At 49.7% G+C, this 27,898-nt stretch overlaps 1 protein-coding gene and 1 non-coding gene across 2 annotated transcripts; both read left to right on the top strand.

Moving 5' to 3' along the window:
* The first annotated feature begins 127 nt into the window (after positions 1-127).
* Positions 128-26,770, top strand: mcm5 (minichromosome maintenance complex component 5). Its single transcript, XM_078430347.1, has 16 exons — positions 128-437; positions 2,745-2,871; positions 5,677-5,805; positions 7,462-7,634; positions 9,905-10,060; positions 11,250-11,416; positions 12,071-12,242; positions 13,754-13,865; positions 15,054-15,197; positions 16,512-16,577; positions 19,398-19,574; positions 21,408-21,520; positions 22,985-23,113; positions 23,745-23,887; positions 24,754-24,881; positions 26,396-26,770. Exons 1-16 carry the CDS (start codon positions 268-270, stop codon positions 26,495-26,497), a joined length of 2,208 nt encoding a protein of 735 aa, XP_078286473.1. The 5' UTR covers positions 128-267; the 3' UTR covers positions 26,498-26,770.
* On the top strand, positions 5,147-5,219 carry trnar-ccu (transfer RNA arginine (anticodon CCU)). The gene has a single exon. It is a non-coding gene; the product is annotated as a tRNA-Arg (tRNA).
* Positions 26,771-27,898: the final 1,128 nt, after the last annotated feature.

Raw genomic sequence — 27,898 nt, 5'->3', positions numbered from 1 at the left:
TTCGCGGAGGGCGGGGCCAGGAGTGGCGCTGACCAATAGGCCGCCAGCACCCCCACCAGGCAGCCAATGGGAGTGGTGTTGCCATGGTGGGCGTTTAAGCGCGAAACGCCAGAGCGCGCGGAGCGGAGCGACTTCCGGTAGCGGGAGGAGAGTCTCTGCTGCTGCTGCTGCTGCCGCCGCTCGCCTCACACCCGCCGACCAGACTCGCTCAGACCGGACTAGCCCAGCCCAGCCCAGCCCAGACCAGTCCTTCGTCCCCGCTCGACCATGTCGGGATTCGATGACCCCGGCGTGTACTACAGCGACAGCTTCGGACCCGATCCGCAGGCCGACGACGGCGGCCAGCTCCTCCACACGCAGGTCAAGAAGCGGCTGCGGGAGTTCCTGCGGCAGTACCGGGTGGGCAGCGACCGCTCCGGCTTCACCTTCAAATACAGGTAGGCGCCAAGAGGCCGGGAGGCGTGTAATTAGCCGCTCATCCGATGTGCCCTGGATCTCCCCCCCTCCCCCCCATCCTATTCCCTGCCCCTATGATCTCCCCACCTTTCCTCCCTCTCTTGTCCTGATCGCCCCCTCTACCCAGCCCCTATGATCGCCCCCTCCTCCCGCACATCCGATTGCTCCCCTTCTGTTCCACCGATCGCCCCCTCCTCTCCTCTTCCCCCTTGAATCGCACCCACCTCTTCTGCCCCTATGAACTCCCTCACTCTTGCACCTATAATCGTATCACCCCATGTCCCTTTAATTGAGCCCCTCCCCATGTCACTTTAATCGAGCCCTTATGATCGCCTCCCTCTCCAGCCACTAAGATCCCCACTTTTCAAGTTAAGTCAAATTTATTTGTCACATGCACATACACGATGTGCAGTGAAATGAAAATGGCAATGCCTGCGGATTGTGCAAAAAAAAATTACAGTTACAGCATATAAATAAAAGTTAATACAGAGAAGACAACATTTAGTCCCTGGAGTTATAAAAGTTAACAGTCCTGATGGCCTGTGGGAAGAAACTCCGTCTCATCCTCTCTGTTTTCTCCTGCTCCTCGGATTGCCCCCCTCTTTTGCTCCTTTAATCGCCCCCCCCCCCTCTCCTGCCCCCTTTGATCGCCTCTCCTGCCTCTATGATCACCTCCCCATCCTGTATCTATGACCTTCCGTGCTCTATGAGCCCCCTGCGCCAGCCTGGGATAATTTACGTTCTCTGCCACTGATCCCCCCCCCACCAGAATCACTCTCAGTGCAAAGTGCAGGTCATCTCTGGAGAACATGGATAAGTGAATGTGATGTTTCAGAGAAGGGTCCCGACCCAAAAAGAGTCAAGAGTATTTCATTGTCATATGTCCAGAAAAGTAACAATGAAATTCTAACTTGCAGCAGCACGAGAGATTTGTTAACATAGTACTCTGTAAAACACATGATAAACAAACAAAAAACATGCGTTTATGTGTGTTTGTGCATATATATCTATATATATGTAAATATCACTAACAATTTTTTCTTGGACCAACCAATTGAAGCTACGGTCGACAATGCCCACGTTCATCCCTACTTTCACAGAATGTAAACAAAGTTGAGCATGCCTCCAACAACTCTTAACAATACACCCTAGAAAGCATCCCATCGGGATACATTACAGCCTAGTTTGGCAACAGCATGACTAGCACGAAAATAAACCTTTCTGTACAAAAGTACTGCAGTATCTCACTGGGTCAGACAACTAATCTGGTGAACCATCAGACTATTAAACACTAGCCTTCAAACATGTTTAAATAAACAAATTTACAAAGTATACAGTCATGCTGTTGCCAAACCAAGCTGTGAAAAGGGGCAGGATCCCCTAGTCCTCCAGCAGTCGGCGCATACAGCATATTATCCTCGAGTTCCCACCACGTGCCACATCTTCCCATCTCCATCACCTTCGGCAGAGACCGTTCTCTCCGCAGCTCCCTGGTTAACTCGTCCCTTCCCACCCCCTCCCCAGGTACTTTCCCCTGCAACCATAAGTGATGCATCTTGTATCTCCTCCCTCAACTCCATCCAAGGACCTCAACAGTCTTTCCAGGTGAGGCAGAGGTTAACTTGCACCTCTTCTAACCTCATCTGCTGTAACGCTGTGTGAACTGGAAAATCGGTGAAACCAAGCACAGGCTCGGCGATCGTTTCGCTGAACACCTCTGCTCAGTCTGCCTAAACCTACCTGATCTCCCCGTTGCTAATCACTTTAACTCCCCCTCCTATTCCCTTTCTGTCCTGTACCTTTTCCATTGTCAGAGTGAGGCCCAGCACATTGAGACCAGCACCTCATATTTCGCTTGGGCAGCTTACAGCTTGGGCAGTGGTACGAATATTGACTTCTCTAACTTCAAGTAACCCTTGCTTTCCCTCTCACTCCATCCCTTCCTAGTTCTCCAACCAGTCTGACTGTCCATGGGTACATTTTATGTCTGTTTGCTTTGTTACCTTTTCCTAGCAAACAATGATCTGTTATTCATTTTCTTTGATCTCCACCCCTTTTGATATCTCATTCTTCCTTATCTGTGTATGTCCCTCTCAGTCCGAAGAAGGGTCTCGACCCGAAACATTGCCCATTCCTTCTTTCCAAAGATGCTGCATGTCCCGCTGAGTGACTCCAGAATTATGTGCCTATCTTCAATGTCAGGTAGGTCCTGCATTAGTTCTGTTTTGACAAGGGAATCCATTTATTTAAATATCTTTGTTATCCACTCTCCCTACCCCAACATGCAGAGATGAACTTAAACGGCATTACAACCTGGGTGAATATTGGATCGAGGTATCGCTGGAAGACCTCAGCAGTTTCGATGAGGATCTGGCCGACTACCTCCTGAAGCAGCCGGCTGAACACCTGCCTCTGGTAAAGCTCAAGTGCAGCAGGTGTACCATGGTAGAGCTGGGAACCGTGCACAATGCATGCAGAAATCACTCCACACGACAGCGGCACTGAACCAGAGGATCGCTGGGTCTGGGAGAGTGTTTTCTTGGGGCTTGTCCAATATTAGCCAGCCAGGAGGGTTCAAGAGGGCGCAACTTGACCTGATCTGATCTCCTGCTGTATAACAGTGAGATTCAATAGTTGGATAATCCAATACTAATACAATACAATATATCTTTATTGTCATTGTACCCAGGGGTACAACGAGATTGGGAATGCGCCTCCCATACGATGCAATAATTTAAGTAATTTAGACAACAGCAACCCAACGAAACAATTGTAACAGTTTTAGACAGGGTAAAGTGCAAGTTGATCTATGCGTTGTGACCATCCAGCTCAGCAGGACCGGTTCATAGCAGCTATGGCCCTGGGGATGAAGCTGTTCCTGAATCTGGAGGTGCGGGCGTAGAAGGCCTTGTATCGTCTGCCCGATGGAAGGAGTTCGAACAGACTGTTGCAGGGGTGTGAAGAGTCTTTGTGGATGCTGGTGGCTTTTCTGAGGCATCGTGTGTTGTAGATGCCCTCCAAGTCTGGTAGCTGTGTTCCGATGGCCCTCTGAGCTCTATGGACTACCTGCTGTAGAGCTTTCCTTTCTGCCTCCGTGCAGCCGAGGTACCACACAGGGATGCCATGCGTTAGGATGCTCTCTATGGTGCAGCGGTAGAAGGTCGTCAGCAGCTGTTGGGGTAGACCAGACTTTTGCAGTGTTCTTAGGTAGAACAGTCTTTGCTGTGCCTTCTTGACCAGCGCAGCAGTGTTATTGGACCATGTTAGGTCCTCCGAAATGTGAGTGCCCATCAGGGCCACTCGACAAGAAGGGACATTTGGAAAGAGATTTATTGAGGCCTACTAGTTCCCATGAGGCTGGATCCAAATCGGTCCAAGTGTAGACTTGGTTTTGTTTGGTCGAACACGTGCGCTCGCCTGTGGGATCTCACGGTTGCTGATCACTTCAGCTCCCATTCCCATACTGACCTTTCTGTTCTGGGTCTCCTCCATTGCCAGAGTGAGGCCACGAGCAAACAGGAGGACCAGCACTATATAATCTGCTTGGGTAGCTTACAACCTGTTGGTATGAACATTGAAATTTGGGTAACAACTCCCACCCCCTCTTTTCTGTGTCCCCATCCCGGTCGGTGTACAACCATTTTTCCTACCATCCTGTTCCCATTCTCTTTCCATCTCCCCCTCCCCCAGTTCCCATCACATTACATCTATGTCCCTTCACTCCGGCTTTAAGTTTTACTCCTCTCTTCGTATCCGATACTTTTGTTTCCTTGTCCCTTTTTGGCTTTCATCGCCAGCCTTTGTCCACCCATCTGCTAATCAAATCCACCTCACCACTTTCGTGGCTTTGTCCCACCCCATCTCTTCCAGCTCTGTCAACGTACCGCAATCAGTCTAAAGAAGGGTCTGGACCCAAAACATCACCTTTCTTTGTGTAGGAAGTTACTACAGATGCTAGTTTAAACCGAAGATTAACACAAAATGCTGGAGTAACTCAGCAGGACAGGCAGCATCTCTGAAGAGAAGGAATGGGTGGCGTTTCGGGTCTGAAGAAGGGTCTCGACCCGAAACGTCACCCATTCTTTCTCTCCAGAGATGCTGTCCGACCTGCTGAGATACTCCAGCACTTTCTGTTCTGCACAAGATTCTAGCATCTGCAGTTCCTTGTGTCTCCAGGAGATTTCCTATTTGTTTTCTCCCTGGTGCTGGGTCAGTGGTTGAGCTGTGAAGCTGTATCCCCTGCAGGACCAGGAGGAAGCTGTTCAGTCCATCATTCGTGGGTCAGGACAGTGAATGAGATGACCACCTGCTGTTTAAGGGATTGTAAATGTTCCTTTTTCCTTTTAAGATCACATTTGAATTTTCTTCCACTGACCTTTCAGGTCTGGAGTTTCAGTTTACAACAACTTACTGCTTCAAAGTTTTCATCATCTTTCAGCTTTTGCGGCTATTTGCCTTAAATCCGTATCCTCTGGTCATTGGCTCTTCTATAATTAGAAACATCATCTCAATATTATCAATTTTTTTCTGGATCTGAACACCTCTATTAAATCTTCCCATAGAAACCCAGTAAGTAGGTAGAAATATACCCTTGTTTGAGGGTGGGTGGAATGCAGGCAGCAGAACCCCTGCTTGCACACTGGATCGGTAATTAAAACTAGAGATTTATGAGGACCGTGCTTGTTGTCCAGCCCCAGTGGCCTAATGGATAAGGCACTGGCCTCCTAAGCCAGGGATTGTGGGTTCGAGTCCCATCTGGGGTGTGTTTTTACATAATGCCTTTCTCTGTCTGCAGTTTAGTTTGCACTTCAACACATTGTTTTCTTTGTGCGAATCCTCGCACAATCCCTTGCGTTCCAGGCATAAAGATCATTTATATTAAGGAATTTATATACAGAGGCGCTACTGCCAAAGGGGTTTACTGATTCAGGCACAACACTGAACTCCAGTGCCGTCTGTGTGAATTTGTGTGTTCTTCCTATGACCGCGAGCTTCCCCTGACTGCCCCATTTACCTCCCACACTCCAAAGTTATGATGATTGATGGACCATATACAGCTATAAATTACTCCTAATTTAGCTAATTGGTGGAAAAATCAAAGTGGTGCCGATGGGCCTGTGTGGGAGAAGAGATTACCGGGGAGTAAGTGGGAGAGTGGGTCATTGTTTTGCCTGGTGTGATGCTGGAGTCCGTTATCTTTTCCTTCCTCTTTTTGTGTAGCTGGAAGAGGCAGCGCAGGAGGTGGCCGATGAGGTGACCCGTCCACGGCCCGCAGGGGACGAGATCCTGCAAGACATCCAGGTCATGCTGCAATCGGACGCCAATTGTTCCAATATTCGCTGCTTGAAGGTAATTCTGAGGGAACATCTCCGTAGGCAGACAACACCCAGTACCCATGCCCGGAAAGGGGGCTACAGTTCCCCAAAGCTGTAGGCGTGAGGGCTCAGGACAATGGACTGTGAACTCCAAGACAACCATAAAGATAAAACTGGTTTCACCAGACTCGCACAGTGTCTTGTAGTAGCTTTACAGGGTCAAGGCAAATTGTTACAAGAGTGTGGGCTGCCACAGCTATCGGAAGTGGTCACACGGACTGGGGGGGGGGCTATGACAGCCGTGCCTCCAGCCTGGAGATCTTGCTGCGGGGAGATAACTTTGCAATCACTGAAGTCGGGGGGGGGGGGGTCTCCTCATGATGGGTGTAATGGACCGTGATGTGTACCCCTCGCTCGTGCAGAGCGAGCGGCTGACCATTGTCCAGCAACTCCCACCGCTGCTGGTGATGGCACGGCCAGTCGTTTGGCCGGTGACATCAACACCATCATCGTTGCGGCTGGTCAATCCGGCGGTGCCAACATCAATCTGGACAGCACCTCCAGGCTCCTGATGTAGATGGTCAATGATGCAACCCTGCAGGCAGATCTCAGCCACAATTCACCTGGTTGACACTGGATGGCTCAGCCTGGTCCTGGATAGACTTCCTCTTCACGTTGAATGCTGTCACAGTCAGACACACCAACGTCATGCTAGTATAAGAAAATAACTCCAGATGCTGGTACAAATCGAAGGTATTTATGCACAAAATGCTGGAGTAACTCAGCCGGTCAGGCAGCATCTCAGGAGAGAAGGAACGGGCGACATTTCGGGTCGAGACCCTTCTTCAGACTGAAGAAGGGTCTCGACCCGAAACGTCGCCCATTCCTTCTCTCCTGAGATGCTGCCTGACCTGCTGAGTTACTCCAGTATTTTGTGAATAAACGTCATGCTAGTGTTCCTCTCTGACCACCTCCTCCTTCGGGCTTCTCACCTACAGTGTAAACAATTGTAAACAAAAAGTTTTGCAAGAGGAAGCTACTAACCTACTTAGGTTTTTAACTGTGATTAAATGGGAGTTTATTTTAATAAGAAAATGGGCAACATCTATCTATATTCTAAAACTCTCGTTTGTTCCTGAACTAAAGCCAAAATGGTGCGCGATAGAGCGACAATTTTAGGCCCACCTTACTTACCGTCGTCCCTTTGGTGCTAATGGAAGAAGTTTCATTGAAATCAGTGTTATATTTTAAAAGTTATTCACATTTTGAAGTTTAAATCTATCTCCAAGGGTGGAGGGAGGATAAGGGGGGGGAGAGGGGAGGCGGGAAGGAGAGGGTGCTGCACCAATGCAGGAGAGGTTTGGGCCCAACGGGTCCACTTGGTCTAGTGCTTAACTAAAGAACAAAGTGTGCTCAGTAGAACTTCAGCCCTTGACCTAAATCAGAACAATACAGCACACAATATTAAACCTAGTTAGTTTAACCTCGGTAATGAAACCTGATTCATAAAAGGAGTGCAAGGCAGCTAAATGGAGGGAAGGAGGAGGTCGGCTGGCTCAGAATCCCACTCCTTTTCAGAGGGAGCTTTAGATGTAGTAAATTAAATGCTTTGAAAAGATTGTAGTTGATAGTCAGTTAAAGGCAAGGTTTTTTTAAACATTAATAAACCCTCACTGCCTTGCTCCTTTAGTCCGATCAGGTGTCTCGGTTGGTGAAGATCCCAGGAATTGTGATTTCTGCGAGCGCCGTGCGAGCCAAGGCCACCAGGATCGCCATAGAGTGCCGTGGCTGCCGCAACATTATGAACAACATCGTTGTCCGGCCCGGCCTGGAAGGATACACCCTGCCCCGTAAATGCAACACGTAAGTGTGGTGATAGTGGGGAGAGACCAGGGCACGTAAAGATTCTGTGCCGTCTGATCCTGACGAGTGACATGGCTTGGACACAAAATGCCGGAGCAACTCAGCAGGACAGGCGGCATCTCTGGAGAGAAGGAATGGGTGACGTTTCAGGTTGAGACCCTTCTTCAGACTGAGAGTCAGGGGAGATGGAAACTAGAGATCTGGAAGGGGACAAACAGCATGTAATGTGTGAAAAGGACAGATCAAAGCTGACGATGATCAAGGAAATGTAGAATGATTCATTGTTGAATGAGGGGAAGGTGACAACCAGGCATTCAAACAGTAAAATTAATCAGGAGGACAGTGAAATTGGTAAGAGAACTAGGGTGGGGGAGGGACGGAGAGAGCGGGAAATCAATATTCATACTGCAGGGTTGTAAGCTGCCCAAGCTTGTGTTTAGTGGCCCTTTCCAATCAGTGCCTTTACTCTTCTGAAGCCAGTGGGTCACTTGTGTGTGGCAGGATTGTAGTCATGCATTGTATTATCTGATTTGACTGCACAGCAACCAAATAGAGGCTTCAGTGCACCAAGTGACAGTGTTAAACCAGGACATGTGCTTGAGAGAAACATTATCTGTTTCTGACTCATCTGTGTCCTAATCCCTGAATGACAGGACAAAGGTACACCTGTGGAGTTGATGATCATATTCCCAACAGTTGTGCATCTATTGTTCCTCTGTGCTCTGACACAGAGGAAGCTTTGGGTTTATCATGTGATGAAGAGCGGCACGGTAGCGCAGCGGTAGAGTTGCTGCTTTACAGCGAATGCAGCGCCGGAGACACAGGTTCGATCCTGACTACGGGTGCTGCACTGTAAGGAGTTTGTACGTTCTCCCCGTGACCTGCGTGGGTTTTCTCCGAGATCTTCGGTTTCCTCCCACACTCCAAAGACGTACAGGTATGTAGGTTAATTGGCTGGGTAAATGTAAAAATTGTCCCTAGTGGGTGTAGGATAGTGTTAATGTAGGCGATCACTGGGCGGCACGGACTTGGAGGGCCGAAAAGGCCTGTTTCCGGCTGTAGATATATGATGATATGATATGATATGATCCATACCTCAGTGTATAGGTGGGGTGGCATATCAAGTAATGCACTAGCTGACGAGCTACCTCAGGGCATGAGCATCTAGCATCCTCTTGATATCTAATGCCAACATTGTTTCCTCCAGCCACGGTTTGTGTGTACAGATCTGAGTACTCGGTGTACAGAACATAATCCGCAGGCTGCCTGTCCTCTTGACCACTCAGCACCTTGATCCTTGGGTTAGTAACCGGCCAGCTATTCCCCTGGATAGACACAAAATGCTGAAGTAACTCAACGGGACAGGCAGCGTCTCTGGAGAGAAGGAATGGGTGACGTTTCGGGTCGAGATCCTTCTTCAGACGGGTCTCGACCCGAAACGTCACCCATTCCTTCTCTCCAGATACGCTGCCTGTCCCGTTGAGTTACTCCAGCATTTTGTTTCCATCTTCGATTTAGACCAGCACCTGCAGTTCTTTCCTACACTAGCTATTCCCTTGGGTCGCACTGCTGAATGATGCCATTTGTTCTATGGCTGTGACTCGGCTAGAAACTCTCTTTCCGCTGAGTCTTAGGATAATTCTAGAATGTGATCAAAAGATTGAGGCAGTGCTGCACGGTCAGATGTTGAATAGCCTGTGGCCCCAGGTACCCACTTTGGACGAACTTTTAGGTGCTATGATTTCCAAGCTGCTGTTGGACAATCTAGCCGTTATCTTGTTGCTGTTCCCCCTACATTATATGATCATATATTCCTGTCGGTTATAATGCTGCTGTTGTAATGCTCGGACACAGAGGAAGTTTAGAGGTTATCATGTGAAGAAGAGTTGGTTGATCCTTGTTCTAGTGTTTAGTTGGGGTGGCATGTCCTTATGCTGGATTCAAGTAATGCAGCGCCTGATGTTGACCTGATGTCCTACCACTTTGGGGTCTCTTTCCCCTACATTATAAGCAATTTAAGATATCCTAAGAGGGTGAAAGATGCTGCAAAAATGTACATTTGTATTTTTTTTTTAACCCCCAGTCCAGGTGTAAGAATATCTGTGGGGCCAAAAGGCTCAATCCTGGGGAGTTGTGTTGATCTTGGGCACGTTTGGAAAAGTTGGACTTAGATGTGCGGGTGGGGTGGGTTGTGTTTGTCAGGGCCTGGGATTAGCACACAGTAAGGCCTGGGGACGGGGCTGGAGTAACGATGGCTGTGTCTGTTACAGGGAGCAGGCCGGTCGGCCCAAGTGTCCCTTTGACCCGTACTTCATCATCCCTGACAAATGCAAGTGTGTGGATTTCCAGACGCTGAAGCTGCAGGAGACCCCCGACGCCGTGCCCCACGGCGAGATGCCGCGGCACATGCAGCTGTACTGCGACAGGTACGGGGTGGGGGGGGGGGAGGGGAAGGGGTGTTTGTCCCAAGTATGCCTCCCAACTGAGTGAATGCGCTGATCTTTCCCCCAGTGCTGCGCACCGAGCAAGAGGCACGGCTGCAGAGTGTGGGTGGGTGATCAGTTTAGTTACAACCAGTCCCTTCAGCATACCGACCATCGATCACCCGCTCACACTAGTTCCAGTTATCTCACTTTCGCATCCACTCCCTGCAAGTCTGGGGCAATTTACCGAGGCCAATTAACATGCAAGCCCACATGTCTGGGATGTGGGAGGAAAGTGGAGCACCCTGAGGAAATCCACATGGTCACAAGGAGAACGTGCAAATTCCACACAGACGGCACCCGGGTCTCTGCGCCACTGTGCCACCCATGATGGGGGGGGGTTTACTGAGCTCTGTTCCTCTTGTTAGTCAGAGCGTCTTACAGCATGTTAACGGGGCCTTTGACCCAACTCATCCAGGCTGACCAAGATGACCCATCTAAGCCAGTCCCATTCATCTGCATTTATCCCTCTAAACCTCTGTCAAAGTTAAATGTTATTGTACCTGCCTCAACTACCTTCTCTGGCAGCCCATCCCACATAGCCTTCACCCTCTGAGTGAAAAAGAAGCACCTCAGATTCCTTTTAAATCTTTCCCCCCTCACCTTAAAGACGTGTGCTCTAGTTCATGATTTCCTTACCCTGTGTAATCTCTGCATTCTTCCTATCAATTCCCCTCGACTTTATACACTTTTAGCCTCCTGCATTCCAAGGAATAAAGTCCTAGCCTGCTCAACCTCTGCCTATAGCTCAGCCGCTCGTCCTAGCGTCATCCTCATAAATCTTCTCTGGACTCTGCAGCTTAATGACACCCATCCTATACCAAATTCTATACTCAATGCCCTGACTAATGAAGACCGATGTATCCAAAGCCGCCTTGACCACCCTATCCACCAGTGATGCCACTTTGAGGGAACTGTGCACCTGTACTCCTAGCTCTTTCTTGCTCTACACCACTTTGTTGGATGGGATGAGATAGGAAGCTCTGCCACCTGAGAGTAGGGCTGGTGGAGGAGAGGCGGTGAGCCTTTTGCTGTACTGTGATGTAGCTTGCAAGACCTGATGTTTAGGGTTGACCCCAAACCTCCCAGTGAGGGGATTCCACCCCTGGCTGACCCCTTTCTCCGCCTGCAGGTACCTGTGCGACAAGATTGTCCCCGGCAACCGGGTCACCATTATGGGCATCTTCTCCATCAGAAAGTCCGGCAAGAGCACCAACAAAGGCCGGGACCGCGTGGGCGTGGGAATCCGGGGCTCCTACATCCGGGTGGTTGGAATCCAGGTGGACGCCAAGGGCACAGGTACCTTCTCTCCACGGGACTGACTGGCATCCTGTCCTGGCCGACCATGGCCCTCCTTGTTTTCCTACTCCTTATATTGCCAGCTGGGTGTGAGACATTCCCTAAGGCAGGATTAACATTCTAGATGTCATAGAGTGATACAGTGTGGAAACAGGCCCTTCGGCCCAACTCGCCCAACATTGTCCCAGCTACACTAGTCCCACTTGCCTGCGCTTGGTCCATATCCCTCCAAACCTGTCCTATCCATGTACCTGTCTTAACTGTTTCTCAAACGATGGGATAGTCCCAGCCTCAACTACTTCCTCTGGCAGCTTGTTCCATACATCCACCACCATCTGTGTGAAAAAATTACCCCTCGGATTCCTATTAAATCTCTTCCCCTTCACCTTGAAAATTTGTTCCTCGATTCACCTACTCTGGGCAAAAGACACTGTGCATCTACCTGATCTATGATTTTCTATACCTCTATAAGATCTTCCCTCATCCTCCTGCGCTCCACGGAATAGAGACACAGCCTACTCAACCTCTCCCTATAGCTCACACCCTCTAGTTCTGGCAACATCCTCTTTCCCAAATATACAGAGGAGTTGCAGGGATATCATTCTGGCAAAGGTGGGCTTTTCTAAATGCAATCTGTTCCCTCTTTTGCTCCAGGGCATGGCCTGACAGGGACCATGTCACCACAGGATGAGGAGGAGTTCCGCCATTTGGCCGCCATGCCCAACATCTATGAAGTTATTGCGAAGAGCATCGCTCCCTCCATCTACGGCAGTACTGATATCAAGAAGGCCATTGGCTGCCTGCTGTTCGGTGGCTCCAGGAAGAGGTGAATATTGGCTGGAGGCTCTCTTCTCTTCTGGGAGTAAAAACCATGGCTCATTCTGCCTTTAACAGGCATGTGGATTTCCGCGTTTTTAAAATCAATTTTCCGCGCTTTTTGCATGGTTTTCGCGTTTTTCACTTTGCCAAATAAACGGAGCAATCGGATCTAAAAAAAGAAAGAAAAAAAACTATGTATAGACTTGTAATGAACACTAGCGTTCCGCTAGAGGTCGCTAGGGGTTCCGCGAGAAATCCCCCCCCACCCGCGCGCCCTGGAAGTCTCCCCGAAAATGTGGCACCTAGGCTGTGCAAGGCAGCCAATCTCCACCTCATCGGGAATTCCATGGCCAATTTGTCAATTCGGCCGTTAGGGGTTCCGCGAGAAATCCCCCCCCCCCCCACCCGCCCGCGCGCCTTGGAAGTCTCTCTGAAAATGTGGCACCTAGGCTGGGCAAGGCAGCCAATCTCTACCTCATCGGGACTTCCACGGCCGGTCGGTGGGTTGAATTTGCAACCTGCGGCCGGGGCTCATGCAACTCCAGCCCAGCTGGAGCCAGCACATCTATCCCCATAGCCGACTTCCTTGGCCTGCTAGATAAACCAGCACAGCTCTGGAACTAAGAGTGCCAGAAAATTTGTGGTGGAACTGTAATGAGTAAATATTAAATTTAAGTGCAAGATTATATAATTAAATTAATTAAGACAGGGTTAAAATATAAAACACAGCAGAAACGCCAATTACTCCCTTTTTGAGCTGATTATCAATTATTGTCCTCTGGTTCTTGATTCCCCTACTCTGGGCAAGAGACTCTACATTTACCCAATATATTCCTCTTTACCCGATCTATCCCACTCCTAAAGTGATATTGGAAAATGCTGGAAACATTCAGCAGATCAGGCAAGCGTTTCACCTTCCCCACCCCCTCTATTTACTTTGTCTGAAGAAGGCTTCCGCCCCAAAATGTCACCCATACAGAGATGCTGCCTGACCTGCTGAGTTGCTTTAGCACTTTGTGTCTGTCCTAAACCCATTACCTCTACACGGTGTGTGGGAACACCATGACTTGCAAGATTTCGTCCAAGATGTACGCTATCCTGACTTGAGTTCCTTCCCCCGAAGGGCAGTGGTAGCTGAAGGTGACTCTACCACTTCTCAGTTATTTTCCCTTGAGAAGTTTCTTTTTTATTGCCCCATTTTTCTAAAATTATTTTTAAAGGCCTTTTCAGCCTTCCACTGTGAAGACAGCTACCATATCTGTCGAGGCTCATTTCCTCCTTTCACATTGATAATTTCCCAATCTCATTTTCTGGGGATCGCTGTTGACTAGCTTCCATCCTTTGTGCGATAATGCATACATGATATGGGGATTGTATGTAGTGCTGTATATCTGACGGCGAGACCAGGTCAGTGTGTGCAAGGAGAGCTGGGCTGCTGATGTGTGAAAGAAAGACCAGGATTGCGGGAAGTGCTGTGTGTGCTGCAACTAATCTCGGGGTTTCCCCTGCATGCCACAGATTGCCGGACGGTCTGACAAGGAGGGGGGACATTAACCTCCTGTTGCTCGGAGATCCTGGCACAGCCAAGTCACAGCTGCTGAAGTTTGTGGAGAGGTGTTCGCCCATTGGGGTAAGGAATGGGTCCCACAGGATCCTCACTCATTCAATTTATTTTCTCGCTGCTTCCCATTCTAACTCCATCAGCTCTGTGTGTGTGTGTTTCTGAGCGCTTGGTGATAAATCTCTAGGAAGTAGACAGCTCCACCCTGATAAAGCGACACCATGAACAGTGAGGCAGGTTGTCCGAGTCCTCTATTTCATGAAACGCGGCAAGTACAGCAAGCAATTCGGGGAGGCAACTTGTCCAAAGCCTCTATTTGGTCTCTGTACCTAAGGAGAATGGCAGGCTTGATGTGGAGGGGGCACAGGGGATGTTAACCAGACTGATTCCCGGGGGGGGGGGGGGTGTCCTTTGAGATTAAATTGAGTAAGACTCCCCTTCATTACTTAGCCTTTGGAAGAATGAGGGTAACCTTGAAACGTTCAAGGTTAAGCAGTTCCCTGCACTTTCTCCACATCATTTGATTTCATTACCTTCCAAGAAACTATCCATCTCTGCCACCAATATACTCAGCCACTGCGATTTAACCTGAATGAATGCCGTTGAGAGGCGGCAGCTTTATTAGCTCAACCCGCGTATACCAAAACTTTCATCCCAGGGTCAGATTGGTATACTTTTGTTGCAATCCCTCTTGTCACTGGAGTATCCTTCCTTCAGTGGGGAGATCATACCTTTGTGCACTGTTCCAGTTAATGTCACCTCCATCTCAAATCCTCTGCTTGCATCAGGCCTTGCCACGACACCTGGGCATTAGACTGCAGGGACTCAAGTTCAAGGCGGCTTTACTGTGAGCTGGCATTAAGTTGTGAGTGGGAGAGGAACAGAGTGGTTACCATGCCTTTCTACTGCGCAAAATGTGATACAAATGGGATGGTGCAGCGGTAGAGTTGCTGCCTTATAGCACCAGATACCTGGGTTCAATCCTGGCTGCGGGTACTGTCTATACGAAGTTTGTACGTTTCCCCTGTGACCACGTGGGTTTTCTCCGGCTGCTCCGGTTTCCTACCCACTCCAAAGACAGGCAGGTTTGTAGCTTTATTGGCTTCTGTAAATTGCACCTAGTGTGTAGGATTGAACTACTGTGAATTGCTGTGTAGGATTGAACTAGTGTGAACGGCTGATCGCTGAAGGGCCTGTTTCCGCGCTGTATCTCTAATCTAAACTAAACTAATCTGACTTCTCTATGTCCTGGTGCAGGTTTACACCTCCGGGAAGGGGAGCAGCGCGGCCGGACTCACTGCCTCCGTCATGCGGGATCCTTCCTCTCGGAATTTCATCATGGAGGGCGGAGCCATGGTTCTGGCTGATGGAGGTGTTGTCTGCATCGATGAGTTTGACAAGGTACTGGAGCCGCAAGCTACAGCGGCGTGTGTGAGTGGGAGCGATCGGTCTTTGTGTTGAGATGAACTTGGGATGGCTAGTAGACCAGTTACAGCAGTCAATTAGCTGACATTGGACCCTACGCCAGGCAGGCAAGTGTAGAATAGTGTTGGTGCTGGTTCCTGCAGACCAGAGTTGACGATAGATTGGACCAAGGCCAGCTACTTACTTCAGATCTTTTATTCATTCAGTTGCTTGGCCAATGGAAGCCTGCTAGGACCAGCACTTACTGCCTATTTCTAATTGCTCTTGAGTAGCCACCCTGAATTATTGCAATTCCTGTGGAGAAGGTTCTGCTACGGCGCTGTAGGCTGGGAAGATATGGGAAGAGCCAGCTATAGCTGTACACAAAATGCTGGAGTAACTCATCGGCTCAGGCAGCATCGCTGGGGAAAAGGTTTCTTATTATTTTGGACTACAGTCCCCATGTTTGTCCCTCACTTGCCTGACTGGTGTAGAGCTAATTGAGGGAGGTTTGTTAGTGGTTGTTATTGATTCATTAATAATTCCATCCATTGTACAGATGGTTCAAGGTGAATTTCAGCCATGATCACATTGAATGGTGGTGCTGGCTCGAATGGCGGGACTATCATATGTTGAAAGACTGGAGCGACTAGGCTTGTATACACTGGAATTTAGAAGGATGAGAGGAGATCTTATCGAAACGTATAAGATTATTAAGGGGTTGGACACGTTAGAGGCAGGAAAGATGTTCCCAATGTTGGGGGAGTCCAGAACAAGGGGCCACAGTTTAAGAATAAGGGGTAGGCCATTTAGAACTGAGATGAGGAAAAACTTTTTCAGTCAGAGTTATGAATCTGTGGAATTCTCTGCCTCAGAAGGCAGTGGAGGCCAATTCGCTGATTGCATTCAAGAGAGAGCTGGATAGAGCTCTTAAGGATAGCGGAGTCAGGGGGTATGGGGAGAAGGCAGGAACGGGGTACTGATTGAGAATGATCAGCCATGATCACATTGAATGGCGGTGCTGGCTCGAAGGGCCGAATGGCCTCCTCCTGCACCTATTGTCTATTGAATGGCCTACTCCTGCACCTATTGTCTATTGCAAGCATTCACTGCAAGGACGTCGAGGGTTGAAGAAAGTCCGTGACATACCTCCCGAGTCTAGGTGGGGAGAGCAAGCAAGCGTTGGACTTCCTGTTCAAGCCCACGTCCCGTGAATGAATAGAAAACTGAATTTTCCAGGTGGTGGCCGGGTGTTTCCCAGTGTTTTGTTGACTGGTTTTCTTCCATTCCCCCCCCCCCCCCCCTCCCCAGATGCGAGAGGATGACCGAGTGGCGATTCACGAAGCCATGGAGCAGCAGACGATCTCCATCGCCAAGGTGAGGAGGCAGACCACTTGGTCACGGGACTGAGGCTGACCAAGGGAAGAGGCATGAACCTTGAGGTGGCCTCGGTGGCAGGGTATTCTACACAAGCCAGGGAGTTTAGACTTTAGAGATACAGCGCAGAAACAGGCCCTTCTGTCCACCGTGTCCGCGCCAACCAGCGATCACCTTATACAATAACACTATCCTGCACACTAGGGACAATTTACTATTTTCATAGAAAATAGGTGCAGGAGGAGGCCATTCGGCCCTTCGAGCCAGCACTGCCATTCATTGTGATCATGGCTGATTGTCCCCAATCAATAACCCATGCCTGCCTTCTCCCCATATCCCTTGATTCCACTAGCCCCTAGAGCTCTATCTAACTCTCTCTTAAATCCATCCAGTGATTTGGCTTCCACTGCCCCCTGTGGCAGAGAATTCCACAAATTCACAACTCTCTGGGTGAACAAGTTTTTTCTCACCTCAGTTTTAAATGGCCTCCCCTTTATTCTAGGACTGGCTCCTGGTTCTGGACTCGCAACATTGGGAACATTTTTCCTGCATCTAGCTTGTCCAGTCCTTTTATAATCTTATATGTTTCTATAAGATCCCCTCTCATCCTTCTAAACTCCAGTGAATATAAGCCTAGTCTTTTCAATCTTTCCTCATGTCCTCATCATTTCCTCATCTTGACAGTCCCGCCATCCCAGGGATCAATCTCGTGAACCTACGCTGCACTGCCTCAATTACAAGGATGTCCTTCCTCAAATTAGGAGACCAAAACTGTACACAATACTCCAGATGTGTCTTACCAGGGCCCTATACAACTGCAGAAGAACCTCTTTACTCCTATACTGAAATCCTCTTGTTATGAAGGCCAACATTCCTTTCTTCACTGTCTGCTGTACCTGTTAGCTTTCTTCACTGTCTGCTGTACCTGCACGCCAACTTTCAGTGACTGGTGTACAAGGACACCCAGGTCTCGCTGCACCTCCCCCTTACCTAACCTAACACCATTGAGATAATAATCTGCCTCCTTGTTTTTGCCGCCAAAGTGGATAACCTCACATTTATCTATATTATATACTGCATCTGCCACGCATCTGCCCACTCACTCAACCTGTCCAGGTCACCCTGCAACCTCCTAACATCCTCTTCAGAGTTTACACTGCCACCCAGCTTTGTGTCATCCGCAAACCTGCTAGTGTTGCTTCTAATTCACTCTTCCAAATCATTAATATATATGGTAAACAGTTGCGGCCCCAACACCAAGCCTTGCGGCACTCCACTCACCACTGCCTGCCATTCTGAAAAGGACCCGTTTACTCCTACTCTTTGCTTCCTGTCTGCCAACCAATTTCCTATCCATGTCAACACCCTACCCCCAATACCATGTGCTCTAATTTTAGTCACCAATCTCCCATGCGGAACCTTATCTTTCTGAAAGTCTAGATACACTACATCCACTGGCTCCCCTTCATCCATTTTACTTTTCACCCCTTCATCCATTTCCCTTTCATAAATGCATGCTGACTTGGACTTATCCTTTTACTGCTATCCAAATGCACTGTTATTACCTCTTTAATAATTGACTCCAGCATCTTTCCCACCACCAAAGTAAGGCTAACTGGTCTGTAATTCCCTGTTTTCTCTCTCGCTCCTTTCTTGAAAAGTGGGATAACATTAGCTATCCTCCAAACCACAGGAACTGATCCTGAATCTATTGAACATTGGAAAATGATCACCAATGCGTCCACTATTTCTAGCGCAACCTCCCTGAGGACCCTGGGATGCAGACCACCAGGCCCAGGGGATTTATCATCCTTCAGTCCCATTAGTCTACCCAATACTATTTCTTGCCTAATTTCTTTCAGTTCCTCTACCCCCCTAGATCCTTTGTCCTCCAGTACATCTGGGAGATTGTTTGTGTCTTCCTTAGTGAAGACAGATCCGAAGTACCTGTTCAACTCTTCTGCCATTTCCTTGTTGCCCATAATAATTTCACCCGTGTCTGCCTTCAAGGGACCCACATTTGACTTTGCTACTCTTTTTCTCTTAACATATCTAAAGAAGCTTTTACTGTCCTTCTTTATATTCTTGGCCAGCTTCCCCTCGTGCTTCATCTTTTCAGCCCGTATAGCCCGTTTTCTTTACCGAAGCCAATTAATTAGCCTACAAACCTGTACCTCTGGAACGTGGGTGGAAACCAGAGCACCTGGAGAAAACCCACGTGGTCACACTGAGAACGTACAGACCTCGTCCCTAGTCTGGATTAAAACTGGGTCTCTGACACTGGGGGAGCAAATAGACACAAAATGCTGGAGTAACTCAGCGGGACAGGCAGTATCTCTGGAATGGGTGAAGAAGGGGGGTCTCGACCCGAAACATCACCCATTCCTCCTCTCCAGAGACGTTGCCTGACCCGCTGAGTTACTCCACTATTTTGTGTATCTTTCTCTCAGTACAAGTGTATAATAATAAATGTGCTCATCTATTATTACCACTTATGGTAACCCTCCTGGCAGCAGCACTGGTTAAATCCCAGGAGGATTTCTGTGGACCTTGCATCAAGAACATGTGGCTGTGGGCCACTAATCGTCCACCAGCTTGTCCACGTTCCTTTGACCCACCATAGGAGAACTCTCCCATCCTCTCTCCATCATTGCAACATCCATCTGCGAAGTAGCAATTTCCCTTGAAAAGAGGGGGAGTCTAACGGAGGAGGAGATTGATATTCCCTGGAGATATTTTGATAATTTGGGGTGGCCCTAAGTTTGTTTATTTGCAAATTTTATTGCTGAATCGGCCGGAATGTCCTCCCTGTCTGTGCAGGCCGGGATCACAACCACCCTCAATTCCCGCTGCTCCGTGCTGGCAGCAGCAAACTCAGTCTTCGGGCGATGGGACGACACCAAAGGAGAGGAGAACATCGACTTCATGCCGACCATCCTGTCTCGGTTTGACATGATCTTCATCGTGAAGGATGTGCACAACGAGGAGAGAGATATGGTGAGCTTGGCGGAGTGATTCAGTGGTGCTTTATGTCACCTGTGCACTACATAATGAAATTCTTTTAGCATAGATCACACGTGCACGAGTCATATTTTGGCGCCATTTACAAAAAGTCCAAAGTCTGTTCACGTGCCAAGGTCTGTTTGATGTGCTGGAGCGGCTCCCGATCCAGGTAAACCCCAGGCTGCTGCAAGGCCTCCCCCTCGCCCAACCGCCTCTGTGTCCCAAGGGTGCCCTCTGCAGCCGACCTTGAAGGTGCTGGAGACAATACCCCAGTCCCTCCTACCGGCCCACTCCTTGCATCCGTTATCGCCAGTGGCTCCCTCCTCCGAATAGAATCTTGGGCTGGGGAGTCTGTGTGGAGTCACAGGTCTCTATACAATACATTCCTCTCGATTAAAGAGGAAGCTTTGTAGAAGAGCCGAGTCTGCTCCCTGCAATCTCCTTGTTGAAGCTTGGATCACCGCGCCTGCTCTGTCAATTAATGCTGTGGGGCTATTCCACTGATAAGCTACCCGATCCTTCTGAAGATCCTGCTCAGTTTTAAGCATCTCCACAGCCACCCCACCCCGCAAGTCCACAATGCGATGCATCCGTCTGGGAATTAAAGCACTAACGTAACTCTGGTTACATGCAATCAATGCTAATTTAACGACTGGGGAAAGACAGGACAGTCTGTGGTTGTCGGAAGTTCGACGCTACCAAAGCCAGGAGTGGGATTGGTTTCATGAACTCCTTCCAGTAACTCTGGAACTGTAACACGGTGAAGTAGTTTTTTCACTGATTGCTGAATCAGCATAGAAAGTGATGCAGCCAATTTTTACATAGCAAAGGTAGACACAAAAAGCTAGAGTAACTCATCGGGTCAAACAGCATCTCTGGAGAAAAAGGAATGGGTGACGTTTCGGGTTGAGACCCTTTAGATAGTCAGAGGAAAGGGAAACGAGAGATATAGAAGATAAATAAAATAATAGAATGAAAGATATGAAAAAAGTAACGGTGATCAATGATATGTGGAGCCAACAATGGTCCATTGTTGGCTTTGGGGTAGGTGATAACGAGTGAAATTAAGCAGGGTGACAGCGAAACTAGTACGGCGACCATGGTGGGGGAGGGGCGGAGAGAGAGGCAATATAAGGGTTACTTGAAGTTCAAGAAATTAATATTCATAGTAAAACTCCCACAAGCGGCGAGTTTAAGTACGATGTTTTGTTGCCAATGAAGGATTGTCAAAAGCTCAGCTGGTCACTAAATCGCCTTCGGGAAGGGGAGTCTTGCCACCGCACTCTGATCCTTCCCTTCTCACCTGATCTGATTATGGGAGTCCCACAGCCTCTGCTCAACCCTCGTGCATGTCTGAGGCAGGACAGCAGTAATAATAATAATAATAATAATACATTTATTTTATATAGCGCTTTTCAAGATACTCAAAGACGCTTTACAAACCAAACAAGACATACAAACAAACAAACTAAAGATTTGTCTTGACGGAGAAGCGGCGAACAAATAGCGCCAGCGTCCTCTCACGTCAGGGTCCGGCAGTAAACAATAAAGAACACAAGACACACAATTACAATTTAACACAAACAACCATCACAGTGATTGCTCCAGGCACACCCTCACTGTGATGGAAGGCAAAGAAAAGTCTTATCTCCTCCTCATTCTTCTCCCGTGGTCAGGCAGTCAAACTGCTGCCTCGAGGCGATCGAGGCTCCCAACTTTTGAAGCCCCCGCCAGTAACTGGTGACCTGCAGAACGATGCCGTTCGGTCGAGCTAGCAGGTCCCTTCTGGTACCTCTGCCTCACTGTGCCCTTTGCCCCCTCTCCCAGGTGCTGGCCAAACACGTCATGAACGTGCACCTGAGCGCCCTGACACAGACGCACGCCGTGGAGGGAGAGATCGAGCTCAACAAGCTGAAGAGGTTCATCGCCTACTGTCGCTCGTGAGTGAGGGGACCTCCGACCGGTGGGGGGGGGGGGGGGGGGAGATGTCACAGATCAGTGAGGCCAAGGGAAATTTGTGGCCTGTTGGGGAGACTACACTGGCTCCCCTGTGAATTCTGCCATGATCAAGAGTGTTTAATTCAAAGGGGAATACATCCGGAACGGAACATCTTTACATGCTGATTTTAGTTTAGGGATACGAAGCGGAAGCAAGCCCTTTGACCCACTGAGTCCACGCCGCCCAGCAATCCCTGTACACTAGGCCTAAACCACACACCAGGGACAATTTACAACTGAAGCAAATTAATTACGTCTTCGGCATGTGGGAGGAAACCGGAGCACCCGGAGAAACCCCATGCAGTCACAGGGAGAGCGTACAAACTCCGTACAGACAGCACCCATGGTCGGGATCAAACCTGCGTCTCTGGCGCTGTGAAGCAGCAATTCTACCGCTGCGCCGACTGAAGAAGTGCATCAGACTGGATGTGATGCTCTTTGTGGGCAAATAGTTTGGCACTGCTCTCAGGCTGGAGTGGAATGTGTACGTGATCACAGGAGGGTCAGTCAGTGAGAGTTCGGGCGGGGTGGGGATGGTCGTTGTGGGTTTAACAGGCATGTAAATTTTCCGCGGATTTCCGCGTTTTTAAAATCCATTTTCCGCGCTTTTTGCATGATTTCCCCGTTTTTCACTTTGCCAAATAAATGGAGAAATCGGATCGGGAAAAAAAGAATGAAAAATAAATAAACGATGAATAAACTTGTAATGGACACTAGGGTTCCGCTAGAGGTCGCTAGGGGTACCGCAAGAATTCCCCCCTCCCCCCGCCCTGGAAGTCTCCCCGAAAATGTGGCACCTAGGCTGGACAAGGCAGCCAATCTCGACCTCATCGGGACTTCCATGGCCGATCGGTGGGTTGAATTTGCAACCTGCGGCCGGGGCTGTGGAACTCCAGCCCAGCTGGAGCCAGCACATCTATCCCCATAGCCAACTTCCTTGCCCTGCTAGATAAACCAGCAAAGCTCTGGAACCAAGAGTGCCAGAAAATCAGTGGTGGAACTGTAATGAGTAAATATTAAATTTAAGTGCAAGATTATATAACTAAATTAATTAAGACATGGTTAAAATATAAAACACAGCAGAAAATCCAATTACCACCTTTTTGGGCTGATTATCAATTAATGTGCGAATACTTCAAAATGTTATTAGTGTACAGTGACATATTCACATTATTTTGTAATGTCTGTTTTTACTTTAAAATGCACTAAAAGAGGCTTGAAACTGGTAATTTTGTGTACATTTTCAAAAAATCGCCAATTTTTTTATCCCCGTTGTACGCAAGCACTTGGCTCTTTTCCTCTTTTTTTACCTCATTCACATGCCTGGTTTAAAGGGGGGCTGTCGAGGAGAAGTGTTGACTGGATTCACTGAGGCCCTTGTGTAATCCACCGTTTCCCCCCTGCAGGAAGTGTGGTCCGAGGCTCTCAGCCGAGGCTGCGGAGAAGCTGAAGAACAAATACATCCTGATGCGTAGCGGAGCGCGGGAACACGAGCGAGAGAGTGACCGCACCAGCAGCATCCCCATCACAGTCAGGTCAGCCTGGGGCTGGGGCTCAGGAACAACTCTGCCTTTATTGTGGCACAGCGTGGAAATTGGCCCTTCTGCCCACCGAGTCCATGCTGATCATTCATCACCCATTCACACTCATTCGGTTATCTCAATATCTAATCCGCTCCCTACACACTAGGAGCAATTTACAGAGGCCAGTTAACCAACAACCCCGCACGTCTTTGTGGTTTGGGACGAAACCAAGGAGCTGGGACGAATCCCGCGTGGTCACAGGGAGAATGTGCAAACTCCGCACATGATGCACCTGAGGTCAGGATCACACCAAAGTCTCTGGGGCTGTGAGGCAGCAGCTCTACCGCTGTGCCACTGTGCTGCTCCGTATTTGTTCTGGATGGCATTGAGATTTGTGGAGTCATACAGCACAAGCACAGGCCCTTCGGCCCAACCAAGATGCCCCATCTACACTAGTCCCACCTGCCTGCGTTTGGCCCATTTCCCTCTAAACCTTTTGTTTCCATCGGCTTGTCCAAGTGCCTTTTAAATGTTATAGTACCTGCCACAGCGTCCACCGCCAGAACCTCCGTGACCTTCAGCGCCGCCGCCTCCTCTCGTCGCAAACCCATCCACCTCCTCCTTCCTCTCACCCCCACACCAGGCAGTTGGAAGCCGTCATCCGATCCTCGGAGTCAATGGCCAAGATGAAGCTGCAGCCATTTGCCACGGAGCGGGACGTGGAGGAGGGGCTGCGGCTCTTCCAGGTCTCCACGCTGGATGCGGTGATGTCTGGCAATTTGGCCGGTGAGTCTGCATGGGGGGGGGGGGGGGGGGGCTGCGCTAAGCTCCAGCACCGGAGAGCCAGCTTGTTTGTTGTAGGTGTGTTTCTCGACACTGCAGTGCTGGGAGGAGACGGTGAGATGTCAGGGATGGGATCTGTGGATCTCCAGTGAGTTTAGCTTAATTTAGAGATACGGTGCGGAAACAGACCCTTTAGCCCACTGCATCCGCGCTGACCAGCGATCCCTGCACGCTAACACTGTCCTGCACACACTAGGGACAATTTACAATTTTACCAAGCCAATTAACCTACAAACCTGCTTGTCCTTGGAGTGTGGGAGGAAACCGGAGCACCAGGGGAAAACCCACGTAGGTCACGGGGAGAACGTGTCCAAACTCCATACAGACAGCACCGGTAGTCAGGATTGAACCACCGGTCTCTGGTGCTATAAGGCACGAACTCTACTGCTGCGCCACTGTTGACGTCCGGGCACGGTGGCTAGCGGTAGAGTTGCTGCCTTACAGCGAATGCAGCGCTGGAGACTCAGGTTCGATCCTGTTTACGGGCGCCGTCTGCACGGAGTTTGTACGTTCTCCCCGTGACCTGCGTGGGTTTACTCCGAGATCTTCGGTTTCCTCCCACACTCCAAAGACGTGCAAGTTTGTAGGTTAATTGGCTGGGCAAATGTAAAAAATTGTCCCTAGTGTGTGTAGGATAGTGTTAGTGTGCGGGGATCGCTGGGCGGCGCGGACCCGGTGGGCCGAAGGGCCTGCATATCTAAATCTAAAATCAAGAGCCCACAGCTGGGAGGAGGGTGGGGGAACGGACTGGGGAACGCTGGGGGTGGGGGGCGGACACCCCACCGTGACACTCTGCTTGTTGTACCCAGGGGTGGAGGGCTTCACCACGGCCGAGGACCAGGAGATGTTGTGTCGCGTGGAGAAGCAGCTGAAGCGGCGCTTTGCCATCGGGTCGCAGGTGTCCGAGCACAGCATCGTCCAGGATTTCCTCAAGCAGGTGGGTTGGGACTGCGCCGGGCCAAGGGGCCAAATGGCCACTCTCTTTACTGATCAGTGACGAGGGGGAGGAAAGCTGTTCAGGACTAATCACTGCCTGGGTGGAGCTGAGCTGGAGGACAACAGTGGTGTTTCTAAGGGGGGTGGGAGTGGTTTTGTCTGGTAATGCTGGCTGAGACCTGCCACGGGGTTACTGGGCTGAGACAGTGAGAGGCTGCTGCTGTTTCTAGGAATGGTTTAAGCTGGTAAACCCCTGCCCCAGGGTTACGGGGCTGGGTTGAGATCCCACCTGGAGTTGGGGCAGGGCAGTGCTGGGTGCAGTCCCTGAAGAGTTATCGGCCGATGAGCTGAAAGCAAACCCAGGCCTGAGGCGACAGAAACCTTGGTGTTCAGAGAGAGCTGTGATCCGCAGAGCCTGAATCATCAGCTGTTAAGCTGGATGTGGGCAGTCGTGTACTCAGAGTGCACCAAGGCGATCGTTGGATCAGACAGACAGCTTGTGACTTGTTGGGCAGGGTGTCCCAACTCCGAGGGGAGAATGGGAAGGAGGGTGGATGTTCCTGTGGCTGCCGTGTGGGAAGTGGGGACACAGAACTACAGATTGGGTCTCGACCCAAAACATCACGTATTCCTTTTTCTCCAGAGATGCCGCCTGACCTGCTGAGTTAAACCAGCTTTTTATCTATGCAGATTAGTTTAGTTTAGAGATACAGCAGGGAAACAGGCTCTTCGGCCCATCGAGTCCGCGCCGTCCAGCGATCCCTGTACATTTGCACTTTGCAACACACTCGGGACAATTTACAATTTTTACCAAAGTAAATTAACCTGTGTATTGTTGGAGTGTGAGAGGAAACCGGAGCACCCAGGGAAAACTCCGCACAGACAGCATCCGTAGTCAGGATTGAACCCGGGTCTCTGGGGCGCTGTAAGGTAGCGACTCTACCGCTGCGCCACCCTGCTGCTCATGCTGGAATCTTGAGTAGGAACTCAGACAGGCAGCATCTGGAGGTTGTGGATGGGTGACAGTTCGGTCAGGACCCTTCCTCAGACTGATTGTAGGAAGGTGGGGGAGAAAACGAGTAAGCCCCAGAGATTGGAGGTGGGGGACGTGCACCGCGCCATTGAAACACGTGTGTTGTGCGCTGTTCCATCGGAAACAGCCCTGCGCCCAGCTGGGGGTGGGACTCCAATGAGCTGCTGTTTTCATTAAAGGGTCAGGCCCTTGCTTAGCCCCAGCCTGGAGTGTGATGCCCCTCCCTGGTCTCTGAATGCTTTGCTGCCCAGTGTCACAGTGATGTCCCCCACATGAACCAATTTAACCCCCTCCACCTCCTCGAGCTGAGTGTGTAGTAAGGAACAGTAGATGCTACAGCGGGTCAGGCAGCATCTCTGGAGAGAAGGAACGGGTGATGTTTCGGGTCGAGACCTCTTCAGACACAGCTTTCAGAAACTTTCCCGCTGAGTTACTCCTACACTCCTATTCTCACGCTGAGTGTTGCGTTCTGCTCCACACAGAAATACCCCGAGCACGCCATCTACAAGGTCATCCAGCTGATGATGCGTCGGGGCGAGATCCAGCATCGGATGCAGCGCAAGGTGCTTTACCGGATCAAGTGATGCCCACAACCTGGCCCCAGAGGGCTCCCACGATGCCCACGTGAGTGGCAGCAGCACTGGGCGCTTGTCTGTTGATGCCCAGCCACTCCCCGAGCAAGGCCCCCCCCTTCCCTCTCCAAGCCGAGTTACTGGGCAAGGTTGAACAATAAACCAAACAACAGCAAGAAAGAGACGTAACTGCATCCGGACTGTGTGTTTTTAGTATCTTGACCTCAATGAGGAAAGGTTTTTGTACGACGAAGCAAGACTGCTTATGTATTTCCTTAATAAAGTTGCTTGGCAGAAAAACTCCTGTTGCTGTATTTGTCAGCACCATGGCAGTGCTGTGGTTTATGATGCCTTCCCTCCGTTGGTCACCGCCGCTCCCAGCCCCAAGGGTCTGACTCCTATGTGGACCGTTCCGACTTATCGCCGCTCCTGATTCCGAGTGTCCGATTATGGGTTCATCGGACATGGTCAAAATGTGCCGTCGTTAACATTTGTTTGTTTGCCGGTTTGTGGCTCTCAGTAACCCTTCCAGGTCCACTAAACATTGGATTTTAGAGATACAGTGCGGAAGCAGGCCCTTCAGCCCATCGAGTCCGCACCTACCAGCAATCAACATTGTCACTATCCTGCACACTAGGGACAAATTGAAATTTGCAGAAGCTAATTAACCTACAAACCTATAAGTTTTTGGAGTGTGGGAGGAAACCAGTGCACCTGGAGAAAAGCCACGCGGTCACAAGGAAAACGTATAAACTCCGTGCAGACAGCACTTGTGTTCAGGATCGAATGTTGGCCTTCATAACAAGAGGAGTTGAGTATAGGAGCAAATACAGGGCCCTAGTGAGACCGCACCTGGAGTACTGTGTGCAGTTTTGGTCTCCAAATTTGAGGAAGGATATTCTTGCTATTGAGGGAGTGCAGCGTAGGTTAACTAGGTTAATTCCTGGAATGGCGGGACTGTCATATGTTGAAAGACGAGCGACTAGGCTTGTATACACTGGAATTTAGAAGGATTGGAGGGGATCTTATCGAAACGTATAAGATTATTAAGGGGTTGGACACGTTAGAGGCAGGAAACATGTTCCCAATGCTGGGGGAGTCCAGAACCAGGGGCCACAGTTTAAGAATAAGGGGTAGGCCATTTAGAACGGTGATGAGGAAAAACATTTTCAGTCAGAGAGTTGTAAATCTGTGGAATTCTCTGCCTCAGAAGGCAGTGGAGGCCAATTCTCTGAATGCATTCAAGAGAGAGCTGGATAGAGCTCTTAAGGATAGCGGAGTCAAGGGGTATGGGGAGAAGGCAGGAACGGGGTACTGATTGAGAATGATCAGCCATGATCACATTGAATGGCGGTGCTGGCTCGAAGGGCCGAATGGCCTCCTTCTGCACCTATTGTAACCCGGATCTCTGGC

Source organism: Rhinoraja longicauda, chromosome 40 (genome assembly GCF_053455715.1).
Source record: "Rhinoraja longicauda isolate Sanriku21f chromosome 40, sRhiLon1.1, whole genome shotgun sequence".
In the NCBI taxonomy this organism is placed as follows: domain Eukaryota; kingdom Metazoa; phylum Chordata; class Chondrichthyes; order Rajiformes; family Arhynchobatidae; genus Rhinoraja; species Rhinoraja longicauda.
The sequence above is the reverse complement of the archived record's forward strand: the minus strand, read 5'-3'. Positions and strand labels throughout refer to the sequence as shown.